This window comes from Camelus dromedarius, chromosome 11 (genome assembly GCF_036321535.1).
Source record: "Camelus dromedarius isolate mCamDro1 chromosome 11, mCamDro1.pat, whole genome shotgun sequence".
Taxonomy (NCBI): domain Eukaryota; kingdom Metazoa; phylum Chordata; class Mammalia; order Artiodactyla; family Camelidae; genus Camelus; species Camelus dromedarius.
The window spans coordinates 4,457,342-4,482,061 of NC_087446.1; the positions used below are offsets into that span (position 1 = coordinate 4,457,342).

At 52.8% G+C, this 24,720-nt stretch overlaps 1 protein-coding gene across 2 annotated transcripts in view; it reads left to right on the forward strand.

Annotated features, from left to right (window-relative positions):
* Positions 1–23,577, forward strand: part of SHISAL1 (shisa like 1) — a 78,987-nt gene extending 55,410 nt beyond the window's left edge. For both annotated transcript variants that reach the window (XM_010983444.3, XM_064491380.1), the window contains exon 5: positions 17,627–23,577. In XM_010983444.3, the coding sequence (XP_010981746.2) occupies position 17,627 (1 nt within the window). In that variant the 3' untranslated portion in view covers positions 17,628–23,577. The remainder of the gene's footprint in view (positions 1–17,626) is intronic.
* Positions 23,578–24,720: the final 1,143 nt, after the last annotated feature.

The window sequence follows — 24,720 nt, forward strand, 5'->3', positions numbered from 1 at the left end:
ATAAAGCAAATCCATAAATAAATCTCACACCTCACACTGTCTCAACAGACCTGGTGGTTAAATTTTGGGAGCCCATTGTTAAGCATGGCCACTCTAAAAATTCAATGATAGTAACTTCCCATTAAATAAATTATATTAAATGCAAAGATAATAGATAAACCTCTTCACTTCCCAGTGGTTTTGCTACATCAGCCACTTTCTCTGCTCTCGAGTTTTTACGTCTGCTGTATCTGTGTGATGGAAACCTGCGTAATGGTGTCGACCGCCCATCTCTCCCCCAGCGCTGCGTTAAGTGATGTCATGTTGGCATTATTTACACCAGGGAAATGGGCCGGAAATGCTACAGATAGGACTCCTGTGCCCCTGGAGGACCAGGCGTTAAGTACTTACCGGCATGCCCCTGTATGTGTATCATGAAGAGATGCTCGGCACCTCCAGCGATCTGCCCGCCCCAGGGGTCTGGGGACAAGCAAACGTGTCCTTACGTGTTTGTGCGAGCTGGGTCCCAGCGCTTCCGGTGACACTCAGAGGCAGGCGTCCTGGCAGGGGTAGCCGGAACAGGAAGCAGGGCGGTTCTGGAGGGAGACTCAGCCCCACCCTTTCCAGAACCTGGTCCTTCCCGATCCTGGTCCATCCCAGTGCAGAGAAAGCAGTGCAGGGGCGGGTGGGGGGCAGGTGGCGAGAAGGCAGGCAGGCTGGTCAGACCCCCCATCACACATCCGGCTGTGGGTCCTCAAAGACACGTCTCGGGCATCCCTTTGCAAACTGCCCGCTCCATCCTGCTTTTCCTTCTCTGAAGCAGTCTGCATTGCTGTGTGGCTGCAGCCCGGGCCCCCTCAATTCACTCGTTATTGTGCAAGTGCTTATCCAGTCAGGGCAGGGCCACAGCCCATGCGAGTGCTGGGGGTGGGAAGAAGAGAGAGTCTCAGCCCTGCCCGCAAGGAATGCCGGCTGGTGATGGGCAGAAAATCCATCCTGACTGTCCTCTCACTTGCCTGGAAAATCCATGTATCCAGCCCTGGGGCAAATATACCACAAACAAGGTTTTGGGAAAATCACTGGAGATGCTTCTGGATGATCTAGACCCACTGTCTCTGGGCCCAGGATGCAGCTCCATGGGCTGGGAGAGCGAGAACGTTGGATCCAGCCAAGCAGATCCACCGGCCCTGTGACCTTGGGAAAGTCACTCGCTCCTCCCAAGCCTGATTGCTTGTCTATGAAAATGGGGGCGTCGGGAGGACGGGGACAGTGCCCGTTAGGAGCCTGGCACAGAGCAGGTGCATAGCCCCATGGCGCCCCTGTTCCCAGGGACACACCACCAAGTGGCCGCTTAACCTGTCTCTTCCAGGGAGGGGCTCCTGCAACCCCGCCCTTGCACCCGGCCGCTTGGCCGGGGAGGGCAGAGCCACACTGCCCACCCAGCTCCCAGGTCTGGAGTCTTAATTAAAAGCTCCACACCCGGTAACTTCAGTGGCTGCTGTGTAAACAAAGACGCCAGCTCGCGTGAGCAATTAACAAGGAGCTGCTTCCACGAAGGCCTGCGGGTCCTGGGGGACCGTTACCGCCAGAAAGGAGGATGCTCCTTGATGTCAACTTGACAGAAATTCCACATAAGCGCCCTCTGGGCTGCAGCGGGGTAACTGGAGAACCGAGATCGGGGGGAGGGAGCCGGTGGTGAGGCTCGAGGCTGTTATGCTCCCCAAAACCATCCAGACCCGGGGCCCTTCACAGGCCCAGCTCCCAGATCAAGTGCCAGAGGGAGAGGGAAGGAGGCATTTATCTCCATTGATGTGGGTCAGGGGGTATTACGGAAAATTTCCTTCTTAATTCTGCTCCCCTACCCCCACCATTAAAACTCTGGCCTTAACTGCTCAAATATTTGCTTCTGAGAATAGAAGCAAATGTTGGCGCAGCAAATGTCTCCCAGCGGGGACATTCCAGCTGCCGTCAGAACGACACTTACCTGTGGGTCAAAAGGGCACCCCCTCCTCACTCATCCACGCCCTCCAGGATGGTCTTCCCGTTGTTTCGAAGGTGCCGGGAGGGTGCTGGCCAAGTGGCCTGGCCAGGAGCTCTGGGATTGACTCATCCTGTCCTGCCTCCTGGGGCTTGGCTTTGGGAATCCTTGGGTGCTATAGCCCGGGACTCCCCTGGGCTGGGCTGGCACCGGGCTTTGGGCTGCCCAGCTGTGTGTCCTTGGGCGAGTGGCTTTACCTCTCTGAGCTTCCAGGTATACATTGGTGGGGGAGCAAATAATCCCCTCCCAGCAAGGAGATTACGGGCACAGAATCTGAGAGGGTGTGTGGAGGACCTAATCCAGCGCCCCTCTCATAGGAAGGACCCCCAAGTTATCCCCTTTCCCTGTCTCTGCTCACTTCATGAGCAGGAAAAGAGGTGCCTGCCACATGCCCCCTTTCCTCGGCTGGAAGTGGTTGAGGATTTGTGTCCCAGCTCGTCCAGCCAAACAAGACAAGGGAGACGGCATGCTAGATTGTTCTATTGTGGGCATGGTCACCCTGGGGTCTTCGTGTCCCAGAGCCCACTCCCTGGTGAGGCCACTGGAGTTGTCCAGATTCAGGAGGCTGGAAAGAGCTGTCACTGGGCCCTGTGGTCTCAGGGCCAGGGAGGCAGGGCTGCAGAGCTGCCCCGGGCCCCAGTCTGTCTTCACTCTGTCCGCGTCCAGCTCTCCTTCCTGACCACTGACCCCAGGCCGGCAGACCCCACGAGGCATCCTGGAGAGCCCACTCCAGGCAGGCCTCTTCCGTGCATCCAGAAGCCCCGCTGCCACTCGGCCCCCAGCCCCACTGCAGACAGGCCCCACTCCCCTATCCAGCACCACCCAGTGACCCCTTCTGAGCTGCTGGTGCCTTTTCTGGACCCTCTCTGCCAACAAGCGTGGACACACGAGATCCTATAGTAACACCCAGCGACTGTGTCCCTGACCCTGGCCGACACCGTCACTTACACGATTCCAAGGGGCAGATCCCCACCTCTAGATGTGCCCCGATCGACATGGGTGTGCGGTGGAGCCCTGCTCGCCTCCTTCCCCGAAAAGCCACTCTTCTGGCTGCTGGTGTGACTCGCAGTGGGTGTGTCGGAGAGCAGGACACGCAGGGCGCTATTGGCCCTCGTGGCGGGGAGAGAGCGTGTCCACTGGTTTAAGGAAAATGTGGGGCAGGTGACGTGCTTTCAGCATCAAGTGACTTGGTCCAATGGGAGTTTTGGTGACAGTGTCCCCCGTCCCCCGGGCAGAGCTGATAGGAGGAGGCAGGGAGGCTGCGGGGAAGAGCCCGAGGTGGTATAGGCGGGGGGCGGAGGTGATGGAGACAGGGACTGATGAGGAAATATTTTGGTTGTAGACGAGACAGGCCCTACAGAGGGAGTGGATGTGGGGGCAGGGCAGAGGGAGCGCCGAGGACCCCTATGGGGTCTGATGTGAGTGACGTGCATTGTCGCCACAGCCCAGGAAGGACAACTCAGGAGGTGGGGCGAGGGCTGCGGTCATGGCCTGTGTTTATCATCAGTGATGGCGGGGGGCACCCTGGGATGCGGCATGGGGCAGGGTGGGTGGGGTGAAAAGGACAAGCATGCATCCGAGGGCCGGGGCGGGTCACAGGTGAGTGGGAGAGGGAGGGGCTGGGAGGGAGGATGGCTCGGGACACATTGCCTGTGAGAGATGGCCTCTTCCCTGGCTGTAGGGCCAGCCAGGAAAGGCCAAGCCTAGAGTGGGTGTGTGTATACAATGTGTGGGCGGATGTAGTCTGCATGTGTGTGTGTGTGTGCAGTGTGACGTGTGTGTGCTTGAATGTGTGTATTGCACGCTCGCTCACAAACTAGGGTGTGACCCCACCCAAGCCTCAGCCCCCTCCTGCTGCCTCTGTCCTGACCCGAGGTCAGTGGGAAAGGCCTAGGGAAGGGGTCAGGGCATCTGAGGCAGCCAGGGATGCAGTAAAGTAGGCACAGAGCCAGGTCAGCGTCCAGACCGGGGGGAGCATAGCGACGTGCACGGTGCCCGGGCCAGGGAACCAGGAGCCATGGATGGCCAAGGGCAAGGTGCAAATGTCCCCAGAGCAAGGAAGCACCTTAATTTCCAGAGGGTTTACAAAACGTGCACCAAAGCCTGGGCCCCGGGCCAGGTCTGGGGACACAGAATGCAGTGGGTCAGATGCTGTCTCTGCCCGTGAGACGCTCACCCAAGCCTGGCACCACTGGGTTCCCTACCCCAGTTACCCACGAACTCCTACTCATCCCTCAAAACCTTGCCCAGGTCACTCCTCCTCCAGGCCTCCCTCCCTCCTCTGGAGGACTTCTCTCTCTGCTTCCTGCTCCCATCACAGCCAGGACCATGTGGTCTGTTGTCACATCTGTGCCCACTGGACTGGGCAAGGGCAAGGGCAGTCTGAGTCCCACCGGGGATCCCAGTGCCTGGAGCAGAGCCCTGGTCTGGGAGTCACAGCTGCTTGTTCGACTCTGTCCACCACCTTGGGCAGCCGCGTCCCTCCCTAGGCTTCATTTTCCCCTCTTGTCAAATGAGAGAAGGGACAGAATGCTTCTGTGGTGTCTTTTTAACTCAAAGCCTCTCTGACCTTCTGCCTGTCTAATGGAAACACGGATCAGGGACAAGAATGGATGTGGAAAGTGCTTTGAAAAATTCATAGCAGGAAGCAGAGGGAGAGAGTCTTTATTTTTGTACAGCAGGAGGAGGGGGATGAAAAAGACAGCGTCTTGAGAACTTTGTGGCATTTAATGCAGAATGAAGAGTGCCCATGGAAGCAACGGCATCAAATATTTACCAAAGCTGCATTAAAAATTAACCTTTAAGATGTGGAGTTTAAAGACCCTCCGCTCCCAGAGAAATGTGCTCAAGGCAGGCGGGTGAAGAGACAGGAAGGAAGGGTCCATGTGGGGAGTTAGCAACGAGGCCCTCAGAGCCAGGCACAGCTCCCCATGGACCCCTCCTCCTCCACCAACCAGAGCCAGGGCAGCCTCCAGCCCTGCGTCCGTGGAGGCACCTGGTCAGCCCTCCTCAGCTGTAAGCCCTTCTGAGGCTCGCATGGCCTGTGTGAGTAGAACAGGCCCTCTGCTCGGCATTCATAGCCCTCTGTGATCCGACCTCTACCTCTCCGGGCAGCTGAGACCTGTTGGATGGAAAAGAGTGAGCTGCCGAGGTTGGAGGAGATTGAGGTGGGAGTGGGGACCATTCTAGGCACTGGGAGTGGCATGTGCAAAGGCACTGAGGCAGAGAGCCAGTGCATTCGGGCATCAGAAGGAAAGTCAGGGGGCAGGAATGTGGGGAGAGAAGGATCTATTTCTAAACTCATGCACGTGGCTGCCGGCAGCCCCAGGTCCTCCCCTCAGGAGGCATCTTTTTGCCATGTGGGCCTCTCTGGGGGGCAGCTCACAACATGGCCACTGGAGTCCCCCATAAGAGGGCTCGGGGGTAGAGTGTAAGTTTCCGAGTAAGAAAGAGGGCACAATCTTTTTGACCTGATCTTGGAAGTGACATTCCATTCCTGTCACTTCTATTCTAGCCACTGGTGCCAGTGACAGTTATCAGTTAGAATGTTCTCACTTGGCAGGCAGCAGCAAACCGCACTCAGAGTGGCTCACACAGTAAAGGGAACGTTTGACTCGTGCAACTGGATGTGCTGAAGAGAAATGTGGATTTCAGGAGAGGCTTCATCCAGCAGCCCTAACCATCTGATGAAGATCTAGTCTCACAGTTTTTACCTACACTTCCCTGAGGTTAGGCCCAGCTCTCCTTCTGGGTCACAAGTTAGCTGCCACCAGCTCCCAGAGCCACAGTCCAAATCCATCAGAAAAGGCAGCAGCAGCCTCCCTGTGGCTCAAACAGAGGCCCCAGAACCACGTCTTACTGGTCCTGATCATCCCAATGTGGGCCATGTGCCCATCCCAGGGAGGGGGCACGGGGGGACATGGTAATGGCTGATCCATTCAGCAGCCCCCCACCAAAGCTGGGGCCGGTGTCATTCCTGAGGGATACAGAGACCAGTTCAGAAGGGGAAAAGGGAAAGGATGTGGAGTGTCCGGCAACCAACACACCCCCATCCTCCAAACCTCCTGTCCTCATCTGTGAAATGGGACAGCCTACCTGCCTTTGGGGTGGCAGGCAAATGAAATGGTGTCTGTGCAAATTATCTGTAAATCAGCAAAGCTGCACGCACAGAGGGTTTATTTTCACCCAGTTGGGAGCCGCGAACCTGAGGTGCTGTGTACTTAATGAGAGGTGGGAGTGTTGAGAGGCAGCCGCTTCCGTTGGTTCCTCCAGAAAATATTGACAGAGCAGCCCTTGCCAGAGCTGGCCCGGGAGGCTTCCCGGAGGAGGCACTGGTGGCTCACATCTTACTGTCCGAGTTAAAGCACACAAAGTTTGGCTCCATCAATTTCAGTCTGAGAAGGTGAATTTTTCAACACGCAAAAGGCTCTCTCTCGTCCGCTCAACACCACTCCTCTGACATCCAGCCCCTGAGTTCATTTTGCCTCGCCAACCCTGGGCTGCTCCTAGCCTGGAATTGGATGGTGTGGGCCCTTGGGGTCTGAGTCTCTCACGCGGTATTTTATCAATAAGATAGATTCCTCCATGATGTTGGGTGCAGCACAAGCTCGTTCTTTTTTCCTGCTGTGTAGTATGCCATCGTATGGGTGCGTCACACTTCTTTTATCCCTTTACCTTCAGAGGACATTTGGGCTGTTTCCACCGTGGGGCCATTATCAGTAAAGCCGCTCTGAACGCTCACATCCAAGCCCCCCGGGGAAGCAGTGTATACCTTTCTCTCAGGTATTATTGTAGCCTGTCCTGCCACTGCTGCAACCAGTGACCACAAACTCAGTGGCTTAAAATAGCACTAATGTTTTCTCTGCTAGTTCTGAGGGCAGAAGTTCAAAATGAGCCTGAGGAACACCTGATTTCAAGGTGTTGTCAGAATGGTTCCTTGCTCCAGAGAGACTCTGTCCCCTGGCCTTTGCCCGTTTCTGGAGGCGGCCTGTGCCCATGGCCCTGTGTTCACCACTCTGACCTCTGCTTCCGTCCTCACATCTCCTCTGACTGTGACCCTCCTGCTCCCCTCTTTACAGGACCCTTGTGATGCCCTGGGCCCACTGGGGTAACCCAGGAAAGCCACGCTCTCTCAGGGTCCTCAACTTACTTGCACCAGCAGACTCCCTTGCACCATATGAGGTCACACTCACAGCTCCTGGGGAGGGGCCTCTCTGGGAGCCTGAACTGTGCCTACACAGGCGCTGTGTCCTCACGGGGCAGGTGCAGGTTTGGCTCCAGCACGTGCTGCCCCCCGGTTTCACAAAGTGGCCGGACCATTTTGCCCTCCCCGCGGGCGTGGATGGCAGCTCCTGCTGCTGTGCCCCTCACCAGTCTTTTTGTCTGTTTCAGTGTTAGTTTCAGGTTTGTTTCAGCCAGTGTGCGGGGCAGCTTCCTGCAGTTTTAAGCTGCTTTTTCTCAATGCTTCCGTTTCACTTTCTACCATCATTACACGAGCACACCTCCTCCATGCAGCCCCCCATGACCACACCTTTGGTGACTAAGAGCTCTGCTCTGGGAGACTCTGATCTCACCTCCGTGGGATTGCCATCTTGACCCCGACAGTGGTCCTGAACTGTCCGCTCCTCTGTAAGATGTGGTAACAGTGTCTCCACCTCTCGGGGTGCTGAGGATGCCGTGGAAAGCGTGCCAAAGGCTCCTATCCCAGCGCTTGGCTTATCATCAGTGCTAAATACGGGCGGGCTGTTATCAGTGCTGCGGGCGCGTTGTCTCAGTTCACCTGGCGATTAGTCATGTTGTGCCTGTGACTCCTTGGCTTTTATGCTTTTATCGTGAGCAGTTATTGTTACAGACTCTCTCAGCGTTCTGAAATTGTTCATTGTTATTCAAATTGCCAGGTGCTCTGTCTTATCTCCCCAGTTAGGTTGCAGACGCCAGCTGGGAACCCTCCTCGTCCCGGGGAGGGCCCAGTTCCAGCCCTGCTTCTCTATCCAGGGCAGTGGTGCCCGCTGCCCAGCCCGCCTGCCTGCCCCGAGCCCGTCCAGGCTGCTGCCCTGCCCCCAGGGGTGGCCTTGCAGCAAGGACCATCCTGTGTCTCCCACTGTGACCCCTCTGATTGGCCTTGGCTCAGGCTGTGGGCCCTCCACCCCCAAGTGCCTTCCCCCTCTCCTGACATGAGAGTTTCCCCTGACTCCCCCGCCCCAGTCCAAGGCCACGCCCCGCAGGCCCTCACCGCTGACACAGTCCAGATCTGCCGCTCTTGTTTTTGGGTCCCACTGTGGCTCCCCCCAGCTCAGAGCCCTCGAGGGCTGGAACCACGCCTGAGAGGTCTGTGCCCCAGCACCCAGCCCAGGCCTGGCAGAAGGTGCCATCACTGAGGGCTCCCTGAAGGCCTGGTGGGAGGTGCCAACTTTGACACCACACAAAAGGAACATCCATGGTGCTGGGCTGGTTTCCATGGGGCTGTCTGGCAGGAAGCAGCCCATCTACAAGCAAAGTTGCTGGGAGGATTAGGGCAGGGGGGCTCTGGGGGACAGGGACCTGCCACTGCACGGGGACAGCTTCCTGCGCTCATGGGCTGCAGCTCCGAATGTGGCCAAGGCACAGCTGCCAATGAAAGCAGAACAGAAGTTGACATCTGCTGCAGTTTTGTTCCGAAGGCTGCACAGAGAGTGTTCCCGAGGTGCCTGGGCCACACAGGAGCTGATGCTCTGGGCTGTGTCACGACAGGCCAAGCCATAGCAATCAACTGGCCAGTGGGTGTCCACAGCAGTGAAATTCCCCACAGGCCAGCAGTGACACTGGTCCAGCATGACTGGAGTGGCACCAGGTGGGTTTGGAGGCCCAGAGAGGTTAGGTGACTATAGCTTGTGAGGAACAGAGATGGGATCTGAACCCAGGCCTGATTCCAAGGCCAGTGGAGATGACTGTCCCCAGCCCTCTACAGTGCCACGTGGTGCTGACCGTCCCAGAGGCCTGTGGAAGTCAGACGAGCTGCATGGATGGAAGGGATGCCCAGTGAGCAGGGTCTTGAAGGATGAGTAGGAGTTTGTCAAGTAGAGAAAGAGGAAGATGTTCCCAGCATGTGGGAGCCCACTTGGCTGTTCTGGAAAGAAAGTCCTCTGAAGTGAAGAGCAAAGAAGCAGAAACAGTCATAGAAGTCTGGTGGTGAGAGGCCTCCGTGGCCAGCCAAAACTTTACCCTCTAAAAAAAAGAGGGCAGAATTTTTAAACATTTTTGATTTTGAATTATTTCATGTTGTGCAAAAAAAAAAAAATCTAAAAATTTACATATAAGGCACCCATGTGACATACACACTAGGTCCCCACCACCCAGCTTGCAAACTGGAGCAACGCTGGCACCAGGGAGACTTCTAGCCCGCCCCTCCCCGTCGGCGCCCCCTTCCCCCGAGGTTCCATCAATCTGGATTTTGTGCCTGTCATCCCCCAAAAAGTTGTCTCCCTGCAGAGCGACTGGGGCAGTTCCTGCCCTCCCGAGAAATCACTCCAGGGAAGTGCAGGGGCTGGCCTGGCCGTGGGGCTCAGGAGCAGGGACAGCCACACAGAGCCCTCGGCCAAGGCGGGGAGTGATGCTGCCTCGACTAGGAGAATGGGGAGCCCCATGGCCACGTCAGCCTAGAACAGCAAGGACAAGTGAGAAGGGACATTGCCGCCACCATATCCCAGAAGGGCCACCAAGGGCAGTGGGGGCCAGGATGTGAACTACGAGAAGAGATTCAGTCTGCATTATATAAGTTTTCCAGCTCACTGAACAGCTGGAGTGGGCTGTAAGGTAGTGAGTTCGCTGTCCCTCAGGGAAGCCAAACAAAGACTAGACAGCCACCTGGACATCCTCCGCAGACTTCCTCTGACTTTCCCCTTCCCTCAGCCCCTGGATCTTCCTCTGTCTCAGCATTTATCCACCTGATGTCACTGTCCACACCCCAGGTGGGGTCTCCAAGGCTGGAGTCTGGGTTGCCTACTACAGGTTCCCCCACTACCCCCACCCATTCAGGTTCTCAGGGATGAGGTAGAGCAGAAAACAGACCACCAGATAAGCCAGCCCTCTTGGAACTTGTGAGCCAGGGAAAGACAGAGATCACTCAAACGAAGGAGGCAGTGTGCCAGCTGGCGGGGGTGCAGTAGGGAGCAGTAAGCAGGGGACTGGGGGTGCATGGGGGTGCAGGTGCGCCATCTGCACCAAGACTTAAGGTTGCTGATAAGATTAGCTGTGCATAGATTCCTAGGAGAGCAGTCTAGGCAGAGGGAACAGCAAGTGCAAAGGCCCTGAGGCAGGAGTATCCAGGAACATTGAAAGAAGAGCCAAGAGGCTCATGTGGCTGGAGAGGAGTGACAAGGAGGGGCTTGACAGGGGACCACATCAGAAAGGTTCTGAGGAGCATGGAGAGTCTCCAGGGCCTTGGTGATGAGAAGCCATTAGAGGGTTTCAAGCAGAAGAGATTTAATATATAATCATAATTTTTAAAAGCACAGAGAACCCTGGCTCCTTTATGGAGAATGCACTGGAGAGAGCTGACATCAGAGAAACCAGTTAGAGGCGGGAGGGTATAGTGGTAGAGTGTGTGCCTAGCATGCACAAGGTCCTGGGTTCAATCCCCAGTACTGCCATTAAAAATAAATAAATAGATGGATAAATAAATAAACCTGATTACCTCCCCACCACCAAAAGAAAGAAAGAAGCCAGTTAGTAGTATTACATACCCAGGCAAGAGAGGATGGCGGCTCGGGCCATGGTAGTGATGGTAGACATGGCAATAAGTGTTAGATACTGCATCTGTTTTGAATAAATGAGATTGGCCGATGGATTGGACCTGTGTGTGAGAGGAAAGGCGTCAAGGACTCCCTTCTGAGCTGAGCTTCTGGAAGAGTGGAGCTGCCATCAGCCAAGTCGGGGAGGATCGAGAAGGAGTGGGTTTAGCGGGAAACTCAGGAGTTTGGTTCTGGACACATTAAGGACGAGAAGCCTGTGGGGCGTGCAAGGGGGATACCCAGGAGGCGGTGGGAGATGCAAGACCGAGGTTCAGGGGCAAGGCCTCAGCCTCCAGACGGTACCATAGCCACACATCCCAGTGACATCAGAGGATGGTGGGGTGTCTGAGGATGGCGTCCTGGGGCAGCCGGCAGACTGAGCTCCTGGAAGGTTGCCTGGCTTTTCTGCCGCAACATCATTCTGCATTGTTCTCCATCACATGGGGAGCCATCATTTTTGAACAGTGCCCTACTGATGGTCATCTCTTTGATCCTGGCCTTCTACTTTTACCCACATTGCTGCAATAAATGCGCTTATATGAAGTTTGCCCTTGTGAGCACATTAGTAGGAGAATTGTTGAGAATTGTTAAGTGGAATTGCTGGGTCAGAGGGCGTGTGCATCTGTAACTTTGGTAAGCATCCAGCTGCCTTCCAGAAGTGACCACAATGTCCCTCCCGTCAGCATGAAGCAGAGGCTTTCCCCCCAAACCAGCAGACACACAGTGCACTCAGTGTTTTAGATCTCTGCCGATGTGATGAGTGGACGACTGTGGAAGCTTCCTTTTGTCTGTGCTTTGGGATGTGTTCTCATTAGGGCTTTAATTTGCCTTTGTCTTATTTTAGACTTTGGAGTTGCAAGTTGACAGTTTTTCTCTTTCTTCTTGGCAGTTGGTTTGTTTAGATTCTCTCTTGGATCCTTTGGGTAATTTCTATTTTCTTGGAAAGTCACCCATTTCATCGAGGTTTTCTGATTTCATTGGACCAAGTCGAGTGCATAGTCTCCCTTGTCCTTCTCTCATTATTTGTCTGTTCTCCCTATCCTTCCCGAGCGCCCGCTCTGTGCCAGGCATCGTTATTGGTCCTGGGGGTACAGTAGAGGGCCAGAACCAACGACGAGCCAACTTTTATGGAGCCAGAGGCAATTTAAAACACATACATAAAAGATATGGACTGTTAGGTGGTGGTAAGTGTGAGGGAGAAAAACCTTCTGAGAGCAGGGAAGGGGCTTATGACGGAGCGCTGTTTTCAGTAGGGTGGTCAGAGGGGGCCTCAGTAAGAGGTGACTTGAAGGACATAAGGGAATAAACCATGTGTTTATCTGGCAGAAAAGATGGATCATGCTGGTGTAGGTGCTGTAGTAGCCTGAGTTCTTGGAGAGACAGAACAAGTAGGATAGAGATAGATAGATAGATAGATAGATAGATAGATAGATAGATAGATAGATAGATAGAAAGAAATCTAGATATATAAATGTATACCTGTATATAATGTATATAAAATGTATAAAATCTCTATGTAGATACCTATATATATAAAGAGATTATATATAAAGAAATATACTAGAAGGAATTAGCTCATGCAGCTTTGGAGGCTGAGAAGTCCCAGATGTGCAGTCGACCAGCTGGAGACCCAGGGGAGCTGGTGGTCCAAAGCCAGTCCCAGTCTGAAGGCCTGAGGACCAAGGGAGCCAGTGCAACAGATTCCAGTCCAAGTCCATATCCGAAGGCAGGAAAGGACCACTGACCCAGCTCAGAGACAGTCAGGTAGAGAGGGAATTCTGCCTTCCTTGCTGTTTGTTTGGTCCAGGGCCTCAGCGTGTTGGAGGAGGCCCCCCTGCATTGGGGAGGGCGACCCGCTTGACTCTGTCCGCAGATTCAAATGTGCATCTCATCTAGAAGTGCCCTCACCAAAACCCACCTGGCACCGTGTTTGAGCAAATATCTGGGCGCTACCCCCAGGGCCCAGTCAAGTGGACCCATAAAACAAGCCATCACGGCTGCAGCAGGTGGAACAAAAGAGAAGACAAGGGGTGTGAGCAGAGAGGATGCAGAGGAGATCTGTGGCTTCTCCTTGGAGGGAGACGGGAGCCAGTGAGGGTTTTGAGCAGAGGGGTGACATGATGTGATGCAGATTTTCACAGGATCCCTCTGGCTGCTGTGTGGAGGTTGAACAGGGAGACTTGACCAGTGAGGGGGCCATGGGAGTAGCAATGGAGGTTGCAGGAAGTGCAAGGTTTATGGACACAGCTGGAGGGTTTACTGATGGGCTGGATGTGGGTGTGAGAGAAAGGGAGGGGCCGAAGCTGCTCTGGGACTCCAATGGAGTTGTATTTACTGAGCTCAGGAAAATTGTGGGGAGAGCTGATCTGGGGAGAAAGATCAGGATTTTAGTTTTGAGCATTTTAAGTTTGAGATGTCTCTAAATGTCTATCGACAGATGACTGGATAAAAGAGTTGTGGTGTATTTCTGCAATGGAATACTACTCAGCCATAATAAAGAAGAAAAGAATGCCATTTGCAGCAACATGGATGGACCTGGAGATTGTCATTCTAAGTAAAGTAAACCAGAAAGACAAAGGAAAATACCATATGATACCACTCACATGTGGAATCTAAAAAAAGAAAAAAGAGAACACTAATGAACAAAACAGAAACAGACTCACAGACATAGTAAACAATCTTATGGTTACTGGGGGAAAGGGGGTGGGAAGGGATAAATTTGGGAGTTTGAGGTTTGCAAATGTTAACCACTATATATAAAAATAGATGAAAAACAAATTTCTTCTGTACAGCATAGGGAACTACATTTAATATTTTGTAATAACCTTTAACGAAAAAGAATATGAAAACAAATATGTGTATACATATCCATGACTGGGACATTATGCTGTACACCAGAAATTGACACATTGTCAATTTACACTATACTTCAATTTACAAAAAAATAAGGCAAAAAGAAATATCCAGTTGGTGATGTCAGGTAGACAGTTTGGAGCTATGTTGGGAGCTTGAGGCTGGAGAGACATTAATGTGTTAAATCCTTGGGAGGAGACGGGGTCCTCAGGAATAGAGGTGGAGAGAAGAGGAGGCTGGGAAGGTGGGGAGGGACCCCCAGAGGAGCCTGAGAAGCAGCAGCCAGAGAAGGAGGAGGAGGACCAGGAGAGGGACCTGGAGTGTCCTGGAAGCAGAAGTGATCACCTGTCTTAGTGCTGCCAAGAGGACACGCAAAAGGAGGGCTGAGAACTGACCACTGGATATAGCAACATGGAGGTTTTTGGTGATCTTAACAAGGCCAAATTCTGCAGAATAGTTCGGGCAAAAGCCCATCTAGAGGGATTGAGATAGCATAGAAGTGGAATTGGAAAACAAAAGTACAGATAACTTTCAGATGGTCATCTCCTCCAACTGCTTTCACTAGATTCACCAACAGTTAACGTTTCCTTGTTTTTCATAAAGAACCAGGAATTGGATTGATTTATTCATTCCTTCCTTTTATTTTTTTAACTTCATTTCAGCTTTAATTTCTCAATTGCTTTCCTATGCTTTCCTTGGGTATTTTGCCTCTGTTTTTCTAGCTTATGAGGTGGATAGCTAATTTATGTTTTCTTATTTATTAAGATCAATATTTAAAGCTATAAATTTTCCTCTAAGCATTGCTTTAGCTGCATCACACGGGTTCTGAAATGTAATCTTTTTATTTTTATTACTGTCTAGATATTTTGCAACTTTGATTTATTTTCTCTCTGTCTTTGATACGAGTTATTTTAAAGAGTTTTTAAACTCATGGGTAGTAGAGTTCATGTTTTGTGGTTTTATTAATATTTTCAAATCCTAGTATATTGTGATCAGAGAATGTTGTGTTGTATCTACTTTTTGGAATTTACTTCCTTTGTAGCCTGATAGTCATTTTTGTGTGTATACATTTTCAGGAGCATTTGAACAGAAGGTAGATTCTGTTTAATACACAGACAAATACTATGTTATTAATAAGGTTATTTGGCTCTCTATAAATTATTTATGTTTTTGTCAAATTAATATATAGTGGGCAGAGAGTTGAATTACAATGCACCAATACTAGCATTTTGCTGTCTTTTTATTCCTAAATTTCCAGGAGTTCTTGCTCTATGACATGTGAGTCTATGTTATTTGGTCCAAAGACACTTGCTACTTTTAGGTCCTCATGGTGACTCATCCTTGATCCCCACACAGTGCCTTCTTTTTCTCTTTCACTGTTTCTTGCCCTGAGTTCAGTGTTGTCTAATATTCAGATCAAGATCCCTGCTTTCTCGTGGTTTGTGTTTGTTATATTTCTACACATCCTTTTTTTCATGATTATGGTAAAACATATAACATAAAATTTACCATTTTAAGCACTGTACTGTTCACTGGCATTAAATACATACACATTGCTGTACAGACGTCACTCCATCCTTCTGCAGAACTTTTTAATCATACGAAACCTTTCTGAATCATTTTACCTTCAGTGGGTTTGCTTGTAATCTAGTCTGAGAGTCTCTTTTTTCCAGCAAGTATGTATGGCTCATTAACATTTACTAATATGGCAGCTGCATTTAATCTTAGTTCTGTCATCATAGTTTATGATATGCTTTCTGTTTTTATAGCTTTTGTGGGGGTTGTCAATTTTCACCAGATGGTCTCTGTTTTCTTTGTTTTATTTTTTGTGTGTATGTCTTCTGACAATTTGGAAAGCTGTGGTTTTCATCTTATGGTTCTCTTCATAATTATGCTGTGCTATGACGCCTTTAATCCTCTGTTTCTTTAGACAATGTTTATTTTCCTCCTACTAATGACCAATGCCCAGATTAGAATATTTCTACTTTCCCTCCCCATCTCTCCCTTCCACCAAATGATTCGAGCTGATTATATTAGTTTTTCCATTTAGCTCTGATGTTATTTCCATCTCTAAATGATTTTTTGGACTCCCAGCTGTGGATAAATAAGACATAGTTTACGTATATTACCTCCCTCCTTCAGAGCTTCACCCCTCCTACTATCATTTATATCAGTTCTCTGTTTTCTCTTTTGTTCTTTTCTACAGCAGTCACAATTCTTAGATTTGTTTCAGACACAGTCCTAAAATTGAATAGATTCTCATCGCCAATGCTCTTGCCAGAGTTACTCCATTTACCCTTGGTTACCCTAAGTGCATCCTCTATTATAAAGAAGGGCTCATGGGAACTCTAATTCCAAAATGTGTTCAAAAAGTTGTTCTGTTGACTTTATATTTAAATGATGGCTCATCTGGGCTTTAAATTCTTGGTTCATTCTTTCATTCAACAAATATTTATTAAGTCCCTACTGGGCACCTGACCCTGGTGATACAAAACTGAACATAACACACAAATACCTTGGCCCTCGTGTCGCTAATCTTTGATTTGGGAGAGACAAACAATAAACTAGACCAGTAAGTAGAACCCTTGGTGTGCCGCATAGAGGTAAGTCTCTGGAGAAGGATAAACAGATGATGGGGGCTCTGGCTTTGCTCTGTGAAGTAGAGGAGACAGCTCCCTGGACTCTCTCACCCAGAGCCCAGCGATGCAGAGTGAGGTGTTGGCTCTGCCCTTTGGAATATCACTCACTCTGGAAAATTGGGCTTTGTTGGTGAAGCCAGAGCCCCTCCCCCAGCTTCTTCACTTGCCGCTGGAACACGCACCGGAGCTTGGTTGAAGATGGCTTGTTAGTTAATAGCTGTGTCAGTTGCAAGCAGCAGAAACCCAGCTGCAGTGGTACGGAGGTGGGCAGCCTGGGGCTGCTTCCCGCCCCGCCTGCATTAGTGAGGGTCCTTCATTCTCACGTTCGTCCTCTGGCTCCAGGTCCCCTTCCCAGTAGACCTCCTCTTATATGACATTGGCCAGAGTGGGCCTTGGGACCACTCCTGTCTGCAAGGGGGTATGGGAAGGTGAATATTTGTGACTGGGTATAAATGGACACAGGCCAGGGGGTTCACTGTGCCTGCCACAGATGGAGTTTGTATCATTATCCTTGTCTGGCGGTGATCTCAAGAGCAGAAAGGGAAAAGGCAGCTCAGCTCTGCCAGTCAAAGCTGTAGGTACTCCATGGGCTGGTGTTTGCTCTCTTGATCTTATCCCACTGATCTCCTGGCTCGTCTGTGTGTCAGGACTGTCCTGATTTCCTCTCCGCGGCTTTGTGTGATGCAGTCACATCCAGTGATATGACTCCAAGATTCATAATGATTTTTTTTATTATTACGAGTGGATTTCTGTATCTGTTATTCATATTTTCTAGTTTGTTACAGCAAGGGTGACCATATGATTTGTCATCCAAATTAAAATACTTTTGATGGTGAAAGGGGAACAATATTAAAAATTATGTCAAAACAGTGTAAACTGGGACTGTCCCAAGCTGAGACATATAATCACCCTGATAATTGTTGAGGTCAAAAAACACTGTTGGTTTTTATAAGTTGATCTGATGTCTCACAGATTGAAAATTATATCTTTATGTCTATACTCTCTGTTCTAATAATCAGCCTATTGATTCTCTGGGATTTTCTATGTACATGATCTGCCAGTAATGGTAATTAGGAGTCTTCTATTCCATTCCTGACGTTCTATGCTTCTTTCTTGTCTTATTGTGTGGGCCGGGGCGCTAGTGCTGTATGGATCCATAGTGATGGCGTGCCTGCTTGCCTTGCTTCCAGCCTTAAAGTCAAATGGTTCTCAACATCCAGAAACAAAGATAGGTCATGTGCTCAGAGAAAACCTGGCTTCTCCTGGCACTGAGGCCCGAGAGAAGTGTCTCCAGTGCGTCCCCATGGAGGAGACACCATGTGATATTTTGTTTCCTTCTGCTTCCCTAGAAAACCCTTTTGCCGTGCCTCAGGATGGGGGAGGTGAGGCCCGAAGCACCCGGCTCAGCCTCCAAGAAGAGCACCTTCAGTGAGACGCCAGGGAGAGTCGAGGCGGCCGCGGCGGTGGCGGAGGAGGAAACGCTCCCTGTGCCCAAACCCCCTTCCACGGACTTCTAAGACGAGGAGCAAACTCAGGGGTGGGGGCCGGGGGTGCAGGGAGGGGCTTCTGAGCCACCCGTCCGCAAGCAATAGTCCCATTTTGGGCTGGTGGCTTTTGAGAGGTGGCGCCCTCGTGGACTCAGGATGGCGGCACAGCTGCTCTGGCCCAGCCAGGCCGGGAGGGCTCGGGCCTGCGTGTCGCGCCTGTGGCTCCCTTGCCTCTGCTCCTGCCGTAGGGGCCCCTGGGCCCATCCGTGTCAGAGCATCGACTGTGAGTGTGTGTGTGTGCGTGTGCGTGTCTGGCGTGTGATTTGGGGTGTCGTTTTTGTTTGTTTGGTCTTTACTGGGGTGCCCCCAAGTTCCCTCGTGGGCATGGGTCACCTTGTGGTGGGGCTCCGGGCCAGCGTCCGGGCTCCAGCTTCCTGCTGTGGCCGGCGGCTGTGAGCCAGATGGAGGGGCCAGCACGGGACACAGCCCCACTGTGCCTCAGGGGGTGCTGGGGATTTGCAAATGCCAGCGGGGGCTGTTCTTACAGCTTCTGTTTCCATAATGACACTGATCCTGAGAGACACTTCTCAGGCTGTCCCTGGGGCAGGCACTAGGGGGCGTGTCTTCACATACACCCTCTCTCATCACTGGGGAGGCAGGTGGGATGAACTGCCTGCAAAAACAGCCCACAACTCACAGCCAGGAGACAAGGCCTTCTGTTTGACCTCAGAGGTATAAGAACCCAAAGTTCAAGCTCCCCAGCCCGGGTCTCCCCAGCGGCTTCTCGGTGGATGGGCCATCACCCCAAGTTCTCCACCATCACTGCCACAGAACCCTCATACACATGGCACATTCTGGTTGAGCACCTGCTGTGTGCCAGGCCCCGTGCTGGGCAGTGGTGGGGACGGGAGATGCGCCAGGCTGTTCTTGTCCCTGCCCCAGGGAGAGCCAGCATCTGGTGGGAGAGGCAGACACAGATCTTTGCTGGACAGAGTGATGAGCACTGTGGAAATGCAGAGGGGAAGGTTCTGGAAGCTGGGACTGCTACACAAACCTGGAGCCCATAACATCCATCCACAGAGCTCACCACCACCGCCACGCACCCCGCTCCCCCGGGGCACACCCACGGATGGACATTACCTGAGAAATGATCATGTAAATCCCCAAGGGCCAGGCTGGCAGTGTAAGTACCCTCTTTCCGCTGGTGTTAGTGATGCCAAAAACCTCCCCCGACACCCAGCTTAGCGGGCCCTCCTCCACAAACGTGTGTCCCCTCTGCTCGAGGTCTCTCACTCAGCCGGACCCAGTGTTCTCCCGCAGACCGTCTGCCCGTCAGATGCAGCAGGGAGCAGGCAGGCCCCTGCTCGTGGTGCTGGTGTTCTAGCTGGGGCGAGAGGCCAGGGAAGAAATGAGCAGTGAATAAGGAAGACAGCAAGACTGGTGAGCACTGAGCCGACTGAGAATTCCGTCCGAACAGTGTTAGCAAGGGTCTTGGTGAGCTTGGGAAGGCTTTTCTGAGCAGGTGATAGTGAAGCCCAGACCTGAATGGTCAGCAAGAGCCAGCCATGGACACTGAAGATAGGAGAGCATGCCAGGCAGAGGCAACAGCTGGTGCAAAGGCACTGGGGCAGCCACAGGCTTGATGGTTTCAGGGAACCCAGAGACCCAGGTTGTCTGGGAGGCAGCGGAAGGGCGGAAAGAGAAGAGGGGAAGAGAGAGCCCGTGAGCTGTGGTTTGCTGTGAGTCACCGCAGGCTGCACAAGCGTAACACCCGCCCATCCTCTGAAAGGCAGAAAGAACTTTCTGGGGCATCAAGATTTTCCATCCAGCCTGGCTCTTCATCCTCTCAAAGCCCGGTAAAGAAGGGATTCTCCCCCATTTCATGGACTAGGACACGGAGACTCAGACAGGTCAGGTGGCTTGCCCAAGGTCACATGGGCAAGCTGAGGCCCAGGGCTTCAGTCCCGTCTCCTCCAGGCAGCGCTGCCAGGGCCCCCAGGCATACAGCTTGGCAGAAGCAAAGCGGGAGAACCTTTGCTTAGGGTCTTGATTGGGGATAGGCACAGCTCCCTTTTCCCTGGACGCTGAGTCATCCCAGGACCTGCCCAAGGGCCTCGGCCATGCAGGGCAGCCATTGGGCTGGGGTTGGCCCGGGTTGGTGGGGGACGCTGGGGGGACGGTATGCCCAGCAGCCATTCATCCCAGCTCTATCCCATCACACCTGCATCCTCTGTGCAGAGCCCCGGGAGTCAGAGGAACCCAAGCCTTGGGGAGAGGGGGCTGGGCACAGACCCAGAATCTGACAACAGCTCTGTACTGAGAACAGTGTGACCTCAGGCAAGTCCCGTGCCTTCTCTGCCGTCGGTGGCCCTGACACTAAAAGGAAGGGATCAGGCCAGATATTTAGGAGGCCTGTATCTCTGGCTTCCTGTGGTTCTGGAAGGAGCTTCATCTGCTGAGAAGGAGCAGGTGGCCCTGCCTCCTGGCCCCAATCACTGGAGCCAGAGGTCACTGTCACAGAGACCAGCCGGGGTCAGGATTCCTCTGATTTGCATCCCTGAGCTTGAGAACTTGCGAGATGCTGCTCCTGGCCCCACCAGCGGTCTCTCCGGGAGTGACCGACGAGCCGTGGAGGTGTCCTGTCACCGCCGGGCTGGGGGTCTGAACACTCTGTTGTGAGCGGGCGGCCTCGCACTGTGTAGCTCAGCACACATCCCAGACTTAGCAGTCCAACACAGGGCAGCCTGGGTGCAGAGGACAGAGCACAGGGACCCACAGCACTGCCCCTTCCTGGCTGGGTGGGCTTGGGCCAATTGCGTCACCTCTCTGAGCCTCCGCTGTCAAGTGTGTGAGGTGGGGGTGTGGGAGGGAGGTGCCAACACTCGTTGCCTCTCCGAGTGGTTGAGGGGGTGAGGGCAGTGCACATGGGTGCGAGCATACGTCCAGAAGTCACTCAGGTGCAGTTCAGTCCCACCCACTGTCAAGGGCTCCTCAAGACCCCCAGGTCACGGACCGTCCCAATGAAAACCTGCCTCCATCCTACCGCGGCCGGCAGACGTGCCAGTTAGAGTGTCCCGAGAATGAGACGCAGGGTAATGACAAATTCAAGTAGAGATTTACAGAGTTCACGATTTTTAGTGACTCCCTAACCTGATTTTTCAAGCTGCCTACTTTTACTTTTTACTGTGAGCTTCTGGCTATTTGTAAAAGTAACAATAATAACGCAAAAAGAAAAACAAAAACAAAAAAAAGAAAAAGAGGCTGGCAATACGTCCACTGAGGAACTTGTCTCTGGTTCACATCACTGACTCCCTGTATCTGTGAGGACTTTTTCCCACTGGGAACTGTGTGTTATTAACGAGCAGTTTTATGCTTTTCTTCTCTTCCGTGTCTAGTGTCTTGTATGTTTGGGACTCTCTGCTCAGAACCGATAGCTGGTAGCCCCCATGGGCCTCTCTGCCCTCCCTGAACCTCTGCAATCTCCCTGCCCCTCTAGGAGCAGCTCGCTAGTGCAGACGGGCCTGGGGCCGCCAGCTGCCAGGCAGACACAGGACCCTGACCGGGACCAGGAAAGAACAGGCCTTAACTGAAAACACACGCACACGCACACGCACACACACGCACACAAACATGCGCACGTATGTGCACGCACTAATGCACACACGTGAGTTTCTGCAGGTAGATCCAGCCTCTCTGATGGTCCAATCTGATGTTTTCGAGAAATAGCAAGGAGGCAGCTAGCGTTCCTGGTGTGGGGGGTGGCATTTTCCCTCATCATCCAAAAAACTATCTGGGCAAACTCAGCACCAGGGCTAGAAAGGAGGATGCGGGGTCATCAGGGAAAACGTGACCAAGGTTAGGGGGCAGGTAATAGGCTTCTTCTGCCAAGAGACGCCTCCCAGCTCCCCATCAAATCAAAAACTGCGTTTCAGCCACTCCAGTCAGAAGGAGACAGTGGGGCTGGCCGGGCACCATCTCCCACGCACCCGGGAGATCCCCAGACCCACATCTACGCCAGCCAGGACCCCGGGCCTCGCTGTGCCTCCAGATCACTGTCCCTGCCCAGGCCTTGTCCCCTGGCTCTGCAGACACCCCATTCACTATGTCTACTAGAGGTTGTGCTGTAAAAGAAGACAAGTTTCCTAGAGTCACTGACGTTTAAAACATGTATTGGTTTAATTTGTTCAGCTTGGCTGATGGGTCCCCACCCACTGGAAGAGTCACGCCTGAGGTGGCCTTCAGAGTGAATTTGCAGATTACTTAGAGATCCAAGTTGACATAAGAGCCCCATGTGGAGTCGCTGGGGGCATTTCTGGTCAATGCTGAGGGGCAGCCATGTCACTGCAGAGAGACATCTGTCCGGGCCCCCCTCTCTGGGCCTGGAACAGAAGAGGCCACCTTGGGGGACTCTTATCTTCCCATCCACCTGCTGAGCATCAGACAGGGGCTACCTGGTCCTCACAGACTTGAAAAGTCAGAGGGGTGGCCAACCACCCAACGAGTGGGTGACACTCTGGTCACTGCCACCTGCAGCCCCAGAACACATCACCAGGCTGGGGTGATGCCCTGTCCCCTCCAGGAAACAAACACAGCACACCTACCCTGTGACCAACGCCACACCAGGCTCCCCAGCCCCGCCTTGCAGCACAAGCGCAGCACCAGGCGGTCATCAGGTGAGTGCAGGCAGCTCTGGGGGCTCCTGGCCTGAAAATTCAGCTGTTGAGAAAATCCATTTGTTCACGCATGCATCCATTCATCTCACCAACAAATATTTAGCCAGCTCCGTACCCAGGGCCCAGCTGGGAGCAGTTCCTGCTGTAGCCAGAGATGTCGGGGAACAGGCAGTGTCTGAGGGAGAGGCTAGCATCACTTGTGAAATGACTAGTTGTGCCTAACAGTTAGGGATGCTCGAATCCACAAAGAGAATAAGTGACCTTGGAGGTGGCATTGTCCCCACCCCCACCCCTGCCCCCAAGTTTCCAGTCCAAGATGCTGCCGGAGAGTTGGTGCTAGATAGATGCTTGGTGAGTGAGGGGCTTTGACTATTAGTCACACTGTACCTAAAACTCCTATCATCACGTCAAAGCCCTAACCCATTTTCCCTTGATGGACTGACATTCAGGGCTGCTGCAGTGCCCACCTCCCGGGGGCACTGTTTCTATAGGCGGCACTGTGAACAGCAACCCTGGGTTTGGCAGGGAGGTGCCCTGTGAATTGCCCTAAACTGCCCTCCAAAATGTGCAGGATCCCATCAAAGTCAGGGAACGCTAGTGGGGGATCACCACTCACGTGATCCAAAGGTACAGACCACACAGCCTCCATGGGCATCCAGTGTGGCCACAGCTGCAACCAAACTGGGCCCCGAGAGAAGCTCTTCTTGGAAGCCCGCCTCGGGTTCTCACCTCGGTTCCTCCCTGTCTCTTTCCCGTCTTCTAGGTGAAAGCTAATGGGATACAGCACAGTCAAAGAACCAAACAGAGTCTGGGTGATGGGCAGTAACTGAGTGGGGACCGTGGGGGGAGAGGCTCAGTCTGTGTCCTCCCCAGGGTCAGCCGGGCATGGGCCCGCATGCACGGTGGGGCAGACTCGTCCCTCTCCCCTGTAAACCCCCACTTCACGTGAGCAGGCGTGGGGTCTCTCTGAGAGCTGATACTCGGGAAAACCAAAAACCAATAATATTCCTAATAATAATAATAATAATAAAATGTAATGATGATGATGATGTGTTTTACACGGACCGCTGTTGCACTGCTTTTGTCTTTATATACAGTAGTTTTTATAAAGATGTCCTTAGGTTTTAATAAAGGAGTGTCACGTCAGCTGTCCCCTGTATTAAAATTTGCTTTCATGTTTCAAAATGTGCCCTTGGGAACCTGCAGTCATGTTTGTTGTCACTCTGTCAGGGAGGGCAGAGGATCAGGGTCCAGGGTCTCAGCTGAAGAGCGGTCTGGGGCGGCATTAGGGGCAGCTGGTCACACAGGTCCCTCCCGAAGGACTCGAGGGTCCAGCACCAAGGACAGAGCAGATCGAGAGGCCAGATGGACACCACCTCCCAAGGGACAAGAGCAGCGTCCGAAAGGAGACAGAGCCACGAAGGGGGCACTGGTAGGCAGCAGGAGGGGCTGTGAGCCCACCAGCTGGTAGGGGACAATTGCTGGGATGCAGCACCATCCCCTCTGCTAGAGTCCCATCTGATGGCCCAGACTTTCAGCACACCCTGTTCCCCAACGCCACCAACCTCAGGCTGGGGCACAGGGAAAGGGCCAGAAAAGGGCCGTAGCACTGACATCACTATTGCTGCTGTATGCACGTTCTTGGGGGCACGTTGAGGCTCCCGTCCACACTGAGCCCCATCTCAGGCTCCATCTACAACACTCCCTCTCTCCTGAATCACAGATCTCCCCTCTGCTCGGTCACCGCTGCCAGCATTCCAGTATGCCTTCGTTTCACCAGTCTGAAAGGCACACTCCAACATTCACCCCCCAGATCAGGTCTTCAGACTGTGCCTCCCCCACAACCCCGCCCACCATGAGAACAGCTAGAAACCCTGGGCCACATGTATTTTTTAACACTCCTGGAAGGCAATAGAAAGCATACCAGTAGTGAAGAATTCGGAATTCGAGGCCTGGGAGAGGATGGACACTCAGAAAAATGAGGTGGCACTTGGGGCTGCTTTTTCCCTGGGGACTCGTTGGTTCTGAATAAGGAGGCTGAGAGGATGAGCCCTGGTCTTCCAGCTTGGCAGGCTGGGGGAGGGGGTGGAGTCTGGGACCGCTGGAGGGAGGGATCTGGAACCCCTACTTTGGACTGGGCCCCCCCAAGGGCTGTGCCATGGGAGTAAGGGTGGGCCCACCCTGGCAGCTCTGTTCCACTTCATCTGGGGGACCAGAGACACCCAATTTCTGAAATTGGATTAACGGGATCCCAGATTGCTGGCACGCCCACTTAACTGATAA